The sequence below is a fragment of the Oncorhynchus nerka genome, linkage group LG24, assembly GCF_034236695.1.
Source record: "Oncorhynchus nerka isolate Pitt River linkage group LG24, Oner_Uvic_2.0, whole genome shotgun sequence".
Lineage (NCBI taxonomy): Eukaryota > Metazoa > Chordata > Actinopteri > Salmoniformes > Salmonidae > Oncorhynchus > Oncorhynchus nerka.
Window position 1 is genome coordinate 51361552 of NC_088419.1, and position 10342 is coordinate 51371893.

Consider the following 10342-nt stretch of genomic DNA (forward strand, 5'->3'; position numbering starts at 1 on the left):
GAGAAAGAGAGAGAAAAGGGGAAGGAGAGAGAGAGAGAAAGGGGAAGTGAGTGGGAGAGAGAGAGAGAGAAAAAGGAGTGAAAGAAAGAGAGGGGAAGGGAGAGAAAAGAAAGGGGAAGGAGTGAAAGAAAGAGAGAAAGAGAAAGGAGTGAGAAAGAGAGAGAGAAAAAGATGTGAGAAAGAGAGGGGAAGGAGTGAGAAAGAGAGAGTGAGAAAGAGAAAGAGAGCGGGAGAGAGAGAGAGAAAGGGGAAGGAGTGAGAAAGAGAGCGGGAGAGAGAGAGAAAGGGGAAGGAGTGAGAAAGAGAGCAGGAGAGAGAAAGGGGAAGGTGTGAGAAAGAGTGAGAGGGACCGCGAGAGATGGAAACAGCACAAACTAGAAAGAGAGAGTCAGACACTGAGCGAGAAGGGGATGTGTGGAGGGCGGGGGTTAGTAGTCAACAGTAATTGCTGGGTGTCCTGGGTGTGTGTGTGTGTGTGTGTAAGTAATCAGCACTATGCAGCAGGGCTAGCCCAGTGCTGAGGCTCCTGGAGCTGGACTGATAAAGCTGCATTAGCATAAAGGCCTGGGATTATCTGGCCCAGTGCTCCAAACTGCCAGCCGGCTGCACGGAGCTGATAACCACACAGTGCATGGGCGGGTGTGCGCACACACGGCAGTATTTTCTACTGCACACACATACGGTACATAGAGAATGTATGTGCATACACACTCACACCCCCATTGATAAATACATACACATCATGGTCAAATAAAATGAAATAATTTACGTTTGGGATTTTTTTTTTTTGGTGACATATCTGGAAATAAAATGGCATCATTGTCCCTTATTAGGGAATATGTCTTTGATGGATGTAAAATAATCTGCAATTAATAAACAATGCGGACACATTGGGTGATCGGTGTCATTATGTTTGAAATCTGATACCTTATTTGGCCATATAAATATGAGTAGTGGGGTGGGGTGTTAGTATGTTTGTGGACATGTGTGTGTGTGTGTGTGTGGACCAGAAGTCCCCACAAGAATAGTAAACCAACAAAGATTTGACCAACTGGAGACATTTTGTTAGTCCCCACGAGGTCAAATGTTATTTCTAGGGGGTTTAGAGTTAAGGTTAGAATTAATGTTAGGTTTAGAATTAGGTCTAGGATTAAGAGCTAGGGCAAGAGTATGGGTTAGGATTTAGGGAAAATAGGATTTTGAATGGGACTGAATTGTGTCCATCCACAAGGTTAGCTGTACAAGACTGTGTTTATGTATGTCTACAGTCACCGGACAGTTTATTAGGTACAGCCATTTTAGTACCTGGTTCGGATCCCTTTACGCCGCCTTCAGGGCATGGATTCTACATAGTGCCGGGAAACGTTCGTTGCTAAATTGGTATCAAGGGACCTAACGTGCGCCAGGAAAACATTCCCCACACCATCAGCCTGTACCATTGACACCAGGCAGGATGGGTCCATGGACTCATGCTGCTTACGCCAAATCCTGACTGCCATCAGCATGACGAACAGGAACTCATCGGACCAGGCAATGTTTTTCCACTCCTCAGTTGTCCAGTGATACCGGGCCCACTGCTGCAATTTTTTAATTGAACCTTTATCTAGGTCAGTTAAGAACAAATTCTTATTTACAATGACAGCCTACCCCGGCCAAACCTGGATGACACTGGGCATTGTGCACTGCCCTATGGGACTCCCAATCACAGCTGGATGTGATGCAGCCTGGATTCGAACCAGGGACTGCAGTGATGCCTCTTGCACTGAGATGCAGTGACTTAGACTGCTGCGCCACTCGGGAGCCCTAAATAGCCCATCCGTGACAAGGACCAACGAGTTGTGCGTTCCGAGATGTCATTCTGCACATCACTGTTGTGCAGCAGTTATTTGTCTGTTTGTTCGCTTGCACGATTCTTGCCATTCTCTTTCGACCCCTCTCATCAACAAGTTGTTTTCGTCCACAGGACTGCCACTGACGGGATGTTTTATGTTTGTTGCGCCATTCTCGGGCTAAACCCTAGACACGGTTGTGCGTGAAAAGCTCAGAAGTCCGGCTGTTTCTGAGATACTGGAACCGGTGCACTTAGCACCAACGATCATACCACGCTTACATCATACCCACCCCGGCTGCACCCATGCGCCATTGTGCACAAATTGATTTTGCCCCCCCCTCACACGAAACGCAATCACGACACACAGGTTAAAATATCAAAACAAACTCTGAACCAATAACATTTATTGCACTTGCTAGCTAATTTGTCCTATTTAGCTAGCTTGCACTTGCTAGCTAATTTGTCCTATTTAGCTAGCTTGCACTTGCTAGCTAATTTGTCCTATTTAGCTAGCTTGCACTTGCTAGCTAATTTGTCCTATTTAGCTAGCTTGCACTTGCTAGCTAATTTGTCCTATTTAGCTAGCTTGCACTTGCTAGCTAATTTGTCCTATTTAGCTAGCTTGCACTTGCTAGCTAATTTGTCCTATTTAGCTAGCTTGCACTTTCTAGCTAATTTGTCCTATTTAGCTAGCTTGCACTTTCTAGCTAATTTGTCCTATTTAGCTAGCTTGCTGTTGCTAGCTAATTTGTCCTGGGATATAAACATTGAGTTGTTATCTTACCTGAAATACACAAGGTCCTCTACTCCGCCAATTAATCCACACATCAACCAAATCGTGTCTAGTCAGCTTTCCTCCTTCTAGGCTTTTTCTTCTCTTGACTTTATATTGCGATTGGCAACTTTCATAAATTAGGTGCATTACCGCCACTGACCTTGTTCGTCACGTGGGTACCTGCTTCTATAAACCAATGAGGAGACGGGAGAGGCAGGACTTATGGCGCGATCTGCGTCACAAATAGAACTGACTTCTATTTTAGCCCTTGGCAACACAGATGCTCGTTGGCGTGCGCGAGCAGTGTGGGTGCAATAATTGAATAACATAGATTTCAAAATGTATTTTGTGACGTGAGCGGTGTAGTAGCCTGTAACGCTCAAATAAACATTAACTGAATGCCTCGATACCTACACGCCTGCTTTTCATAGCAAGCCACTGTCACGTGACTCAATGTCTGTAGGAGAAATCAATTTTTGTGAATGGGGTGGTGTACCTTAATAAACTGTGTGTGTATGAGTTCCATGTGCATGCTTGCAGTGTGTGTGTGTGTGTGTGTGTGTGTGTGTGTGTGTGTGTGTGTGTGTGTTTGTTTCTCTACCTGGAGAATGATGCTACCGTAGGCATTCTTCAGCATGGTGACCACATCCCCATGGGACAGGCCATCCAGAGACTGAGCGTTGATACTCACGATCCGGTCTCCTACCTGAAGGACAAAAAACACACACACCACGGTGAGAGATTATAGACAGCAAGGGGATCGTAACACACTGACACACGCACCTTGAGCCTGTGTGTCTTGGCTGCCACCCCGTTGGCCTGGATCATAGCCACGAAGATGGGGATATCCCCAAGAGGACTGCCCTTCCCCCCAGCTATACTGATCCCCAACGCATCAGTAGGACCCTGAGAGAGAGGGAAGGAGAAGGGTGATTGATCCGGTTGGAGACTCATCTTCTGATGATCACAGCAATCACTGTGAGCCGAACAGAAGAGCTCTCCATTTACCCGCGTGATCTCCACAGTGCGCACACCCATCTCTGCTCCTATAACACAGAGAGAGGGACAGACGGGCATTACACAGGGAACTGACTGGTATCCAATCCCGGTCCTCAGAGCTCAGCACTCCAAAAGACCAAAAGTGCAGTACCAACATTCAGACGGAGAAGCTAGGTTCCAATCCAGGTGAGCAAAGTGGTCCTCTACCTGCGCTCTTTGATGAGGTCATGCTCTCCGTCATGGGCTTCCTGGCGTTGTTGAGGAGCTGAGAGGTGGAGGGGGTGGAGTTTAGCGGGGGGTGGGGCGTGGCGATTGTGCTGTTGGCAATCACGTGGCTCATCTGTTGAAGGGAGAGAGGGAGGGAAAACTGAGCTGTGATCCAGTCAGGAGAAGAAGAAAAAAAAAGAAACACACTGAGGCATGCTGCCCGGTGGCAGCGAGTTTGTTTTGGGCAAGGTGAGTGAGTCACTGACACACAGCTGACACCAGAATGAGTCTGGTAAACGTCCAGCAGGCGGCCATTTTGGCTCCCATGCATGAGATGAATGGAGCGAGGAGGAGGTGGTGAGACAGTGGGTATTAATGACACAGCAGCCAGGGTGAGTCAGTGTGACGGAGCTTCTGCATGCAAGCTCCCAGGCAGCAGGGGTGAGAATGGCCGCACACACTCTCCTCCGGCGAGATCACACACACCACACACCCACCCACCCACACACACACACACACACACACACCTGGCTTCCCTGGGAGGTGTGTCTGGGAGAGATCCAGGAGACAGCCTTCAGTCGACCCAGCTCTAGGAGAACCACCCCCCTGGCACACTGCAGAGGCACAGGTAACGCAACAGCAACAGCACGAAGCAGAGCAGCTAGGGACCAGGCCTTACAGAGTCTACAGCCACATCCTAGTTAACTGCTGGCTGATGCAGCCTGCTGGGATCTCCACGACAGAGGACAGGGCACACGCTTCAATCGTACAGGGTCTCCACTTCACAAGCCGCGTCCCAAAATGGTACCGTATTCCCTATATGGTGCACTATATAGGGAATAGGGGTGCCATTTGGTACGCAGCCATAGTGCAATACTACGACAACAATACAACCCATTTAACGCCCAACTGCAGCCAGGATACCCACTCCAGGTCATAGACGGAAGCAAGAAGTTGAATACTACTATATACTTTGATAAGGGCGCTGGCAAAGGTATACACCACTGTAGCAACTGTCCACAAAGCACCCACTTTAAAAGGACTCCACAAAGTGCTCAACTGTAGCTAGAACCACCACTCCAGAAGACCTCGCCGCTGCAGCTAAAATTACTTCTGAAGAGCACCGCAGGCTTTGACAATAACAGTACCAATGGTGACCCCTTGTGGTAGAAGGAAGGAGAGTTTGGTGGTTACGGACAGGCTGGGTATTGTCTTGGTCTGTGACAGTGAGAGGGATGTTCGTTTGTGTTATTTTTGAGGCAAGTATTAGCTGTTATGGGTTTTAGTTGGACTATGGTAGTTATTTGTTTTGCCTGTGACTATTGTTCTTTGTTTTGTCTGACTGCAGTTGTGGTTTATTTGATCTGCAATTGCACAGTATTTGTTTGGTCTATAATGGCAGTTTTGTGTGTGCGTTGGGTACATCAAGTCTGTGTCTACAAGTCTGTGTCTACAAGTCTGTGTCTACAAGTCTGTGTCTACAAGTCTGTGTCTACAAGTCTGTGTCTACAAGTCTGTGTCTACAAGTCTGTGTCTACAAGTCTGTGTCTACAAGTCTGTGTCTACAAGTCTGTGTCTACAAGTCTGTGTCTACAAGTCTGTGTCTACAAGTCTGTGTCTACAAGTCTGTGTCTACAAGTCTGTGTCTACAAGTCTGTGTCTGCAAGTCTGTGTCTGCAAGTCTGTGTCTGCAAGTCTGTGTCTGCAAGTCTGTGTCTGCAAGTCTGTGTCTGCAAGTCTGTGTCTGCAAGTCTGTGTCTGCAAGTCTGTGTGGTTGTTTGTTGGTGTGATGTTGAGCCATAGGTCTGGCCCCTCCCCTTACCTTGAGAATGGCGGCCACAGTCTCCTGCGAGGCCTGCCTCATGTCATCGCCGTCGACAGAGAGGATCTGGTCCCCTTGCATCAGTCGGCCGTCCAGCTCGGCGGCGCCCCCTTTCACCACGTCCGAGATGAACACCCCCGTGCCGTTCCTACAGTGCACGCACACCAACAGCCATCTGAACAGGTACCGAGCCAATGTATTGCAAAAGAATCCCAACAAACATTTTCCAGCTTTCAAATCCATCTGACATTGTAAGCCTGAGAAAATGCTGGTTAACCCTTCGTTGCCGTTTGACGGAGATCCTGTAGCTAACAAGCAAGTGAGTGCGAACGGCTCCAGCAGTTCCTCGTTACACGTTTTGCTAGTTAACATTACACTTCCTGATAGGGGTGAAACTCCTGCAGCGGAGACACACGGAGGTCGCATCCCAACTCTCCACCCCAAGTATGCATTTGCATAAATCCCTTCATGGATTTAAAAGCTTCTGATTGGTGTAAGCATTGGCTTGAGGGAGTTTCCACCACTGTTAAATCTAAGACGGGGAGTGTGCAAATGCGGAAGTGCACAATTTGTGAGAAATCAGGAGAGGGAGACGCAGCCCGTGTGTCAGAGTAGCAACTGTACCTCTTGCCGACGATACTGAGGCCCAGGCCGCGGCCGGCCTTCTTCTGCAGTTCCACACTGAACACGTCCAGGTTCTCTTCGTCGCGGTACTGCGCCTCGTCCCGTAGCACCGTCAGACGCACCTTGGCCGGGGTCTGCCGCAGGGCTGTGATGGCGTCTTCGTGGGCCGCGCTGCGCAGGTCCACGCCATTCACCTGGATGGGCGTACACATACACATGTACACTGGTGTAACTCAGTTTCTCGGGTCGAAGTTCTCCCACCTATATACAGTATTTAGCTGCTATTTATAATCTTAAAAAATAAAATAAATTTGCACATAAAATAGCCTAACAATTAAGAAAAAAAGTACTCGGCTTGTGGATAAATACATAGATAGCCGACACAAATGGGATGCAACATTCAAGGTCCATTTGATTAAATCCAACTTGAGACTCCCCTGAAGTCCTCCTTTTTGGGTGCAAATGTTTTCACCACGGCCTGCAGGTCCAGCAGTTTTCTACACGGAGTATATGACTTTTTGGAGAGTTACTGTCAAAATGATTTATTTAAAATAAATAAAAAACATAGACATTGATGACACGGGCACCCAGAGCTCGTGGTCCTCCCCGCCTTGCAGGGGCTGCCCGGTACTCACTCAACTACTCCTTTATCTCAGTGCAAGCCAGTAGGGGGAGACGTTGTCTTAGTTTAGTGCACTGGGGAGCACGACACTACCATGTGCATTGATTGAAAAGGTGCAGTGAGGTCTGTGATTATTCCATTTTGCTCTCTGTTGCATAGCTAACAGACTTGTTAGAGGTGTGACGAAGGGAGAGAGAAATAGAGGAGAGAAAGAGGATAGATAGAGAGAGAGAGATAGAGGAGAGAAAGAGGATAGATATAGAGAGACTAACCTCCAGGATCTGATCTCCAGCCCAGAGTCGTCCATCGCGTGCCGCCGCCCCCTCCTCATATACCTCATGGATCACTATGGCATCCTAGATAGAGTCCGAGACAGAGGGGGATAGAGCGAGAGAGCGAGAGGTAGAAGGAGAGAAAAGAGGGGATATGACAGTGAATAGGACATTAGGACTGTTTATGGTGACTATTAGACCCAACCACTCACACCTGCCTAAACCGCTCTCATTGACAGCACCTTCAAACATCAGCAATTTTTATGAACCCTCAACAGCGATTCTTCAGAGAGCGTGAGCGAGAAAGAGAGAGAGCTCCACCCACAAAACATCCACAGAAAAACAGCAGCTTGATTTTTGCAAAAACATTAGGAAGACTTCTACTTCTACTGCCAACTGAAAGAAGGCCATGCACATTCTGGGTGCAACCAATCCAACAAAGGTTCATACAAGCAGAGAGCATTTATGGAGAACTGTCTCTGACCAGAGTGAACCCTTAACAAAACAGTCCCAAAAACACAACATTGAAATTCACACCAAAGGAGAATAATAAGAAAACCTCACTTCCCCAATAGTTGATTTAGGTTAAAGGTCAGAGAAAGATGGAATGCGATTGAACATTGGAAGGAGACTTCACCTTAAGGCCTTTCCACACTGTATGTCGGATTCAGCCTTTTACGGTTATTTTGTCACACTGTGCGATGTTACCACATTTAAATCTTGATGTCAACCTGGCCAAATGGTTGCTTTAGTTTTGTCGTCACATTCTGCGTTTGCCTTGCGGGACTACGGCAACCGACGTAGGCTGCGCCAACTGCAGTGGTGTGTTTGATCTGCGCATGTGCCGACACCAGCAGCGCAAGCCTCGCTCTATGATTATGCGCCAAATAGTTGTCACAAAGAAACTTTGTCTTGTTAGACAAGGTGTGACAAAAGAAAGAAAGAAATAACTTTTATATTGATTTTCTGCATTCATCAAGGTAGCTTGATTTCATATGTGTCATGTAACCAAGATTAACAGGGGATTCGTTCTTCTTGCAAAGCATGTAAATGTTCAAATCAAACTATTACATGAATCATACTACTCACAATAGGCTAATCATATTATTTTGTATGCATACTCAGTGCCGGCCATGTTCCTATTGGTCAGTCACCGGGATCGGCTCGTAACACCAGCCACACTACACGATAAAGCAGCGTTTCCCAAATCAGTCCTGGGGACACCAATGGGTGCATGTTTTGGTTTTCGCCCTAACATTACACAGCTAATTCAAATGATTAAAGTTGGATGATTAGTTGATTATATGAATCAGCTGAGTTTAGGAAAGATTACTGACACTCAGAACTTTGTCGGAGCCGACAAAGGCCAGCATCCAAGAGTCGCCTCTTCACCGTTGACGTTGAGACTGGTGTTTTGCAGGTACTATTTAATTAAGCTGCCAGTTGAGGACTTGTGAGGCGCCTGTTTCTCAAACTAGACACTAATGTACATGTCCTCTTGCTCAGTTGTGTACCGGGGCCTCCCACTCCTCTTTCTATTCTGGTTAGAGCCAGTTTGGGCTGTTCTGTGAAGGGAGTAGTACACAGCGTTGTACGAGATCTTCAGTTTCAGCGGCAATTTCCTTCATTTCTCAGAACAAGAATAAACTGACAAGTTTATACTGATGAGTTTCAGAAGAAAGGGCTTTGTTTCTGGCCATTTTGAGCCGTTTCCAGCTACAATAGTCATTTACAAGATTAACAATTTCTACACTATTTCTGATCAATTTGATGTTATTTTAAAAATAGAAAAGCAACAAAAAAATTGTCTATCAAAAACAAGGACATTTCTAAGTGGCCCCAAACTTTTGAACATCCCCAAACCTTTGAAACTTTTTGTAGCTCATATCCCGCTCAAGGTCTTATTTGGGATAAGCTGTTTTAACATGCACATTTGACATACATGAATAAACAGAATATTCCTAATGTAAGTTAACATATGGGTTAAATGGAATAGTAACTGAAATACGGACACCGACTGTAGGCCTATAACATGTAACATAATATATTAATAACTCCTGCAGAATTATGCATTTCTTGCAGTAAAATTGAAGAACAAATGTTAATTTTGTCTTAGGAACAGGAGTGGAGAAATAGGATTTCTTTCAGCAGCTCTTGAGAATTTGCGAACGCACGCGTTATTGTGTCATCTTTGCACTGTTATGCAAGCGGAAGGTATTTCAACCACATAAAATATCAGCCCGGTCTCATAGACTAGATGTAACATAGTAAACGTAAATCAGAGCCTCTGAAATTAGTATGATTTGAAGGGTTTGGTATGGTTACATAAGACAAAAGGTTACTTAAGGAAACCTCTTAGATGGAAGCTGCATTGTTCTGGTACCGGTTCCGACCAACAATAAATAAACAAATATTTTTTTCCTCTTTAGTATTATAGCTACGATTCTTATTGTTGTTGCTTTCATAATTTTTTTGTGTATCACTTCGGCAACATTGACCTTGTCATTCATGCCATTAAAGCATATTGAATATGTGATTGTGTGTGAGAGTGTGTGTGAGAGTGAGTGAGTGAGTGAGTGAGTGAGAAACAGAGCGAATCAAAGCTAGGCTATATGACTAACTGGACTGAAAGCCTCTGGAAAGATCAGTCGAAACAAAGTGAATGCTTCTCTCAATGCTCATCCTTGGGCAAATCGGCTACAGAACATTCAATTAAATAGCAGGCGACTCCTTTGTTCTGCAGTGGCCTGAGGCTGCTGCTGTGTGTTCCCAGAAAGAGAGGGAGAGAGCTAGACCACTCTCTGCAGTGTGTCTTTCTCACCTCTGGCTGAGACAATGCGCTGTAACTTCAAATAAACTGAACAGAAATTGACTACAACAGACTGGGTAAAAAGCAAATCAATTAAAAGTTGACACTTTATTTGAATAAAGGCAGACCTTGGCTCGTGTCATGCCGTTTCATTAGCCCATATCAAATTCCAATGTCAAGCTCACATCCGTCTTGGTGACCGTTGTTGCCGGATGATGTAGAAACCAGTCGCACACCCCTGAGTAGAGTTAGTCATCTTACCAGCTGTGTATCTTTGCCCCCTACGATGCTGAGGCCCAGGCCAGAGCGACCCTTGGCGATCTCTATGACTATCTCTTGGCCTGGAACGATAGGACAAGTGGCTGGGTCTACTGGAGAGAG

General features: G+C 46.1%; 1 protein-coding gene across 1 annotated transcript in view; it reads right to left on the bottom strand.

Moving 5' to 3' along the window:
- The window catches only part of patj (PATJ crumbs cell polarity complex component), a 205433-nt gene that overhangs the window by 16657 nt on the left and 178434 nt on the right, over positions 1 to 10342 (bottom strand). Inside the window, exons 35-43 of the mRNA XM_065008500.1 lie at positions 10223 to 10329; positions 7153 to 7236; positions 6259 to 6452; positions 5635 to 5782; positions 4340 to 4426; positions 3813 to 3945; positions 3615 to 3652; positions 3390 to 3512; positions 3208 to 3312 (exon numbers count right to left, since the gene is read on the bottom strand). Of these exons, the coding sequence (XP_064864572.1) occupies positions 3208 to 3312; positions 3390 to 3512; positions 3615 to 3652; positions 3813 to 3945; positions 4340 to 4426; positions 5635 to 5782; positions 6259 to 6452; positions 7153 to 7236; positions 10223 to 10329 (1019 nt within the window). The remainder of the gene's footprint in view (positions 1 to 3207; positions 3313 to 3389; positions 3513 to 3614; positions 3653 to 3812; positions 3946 to 4339; positions 4427 to 5634; positions 5783 to 6258; positions 6453 to 7152; positions 7237 to 10222; positions 10330 to 10342) is intronic.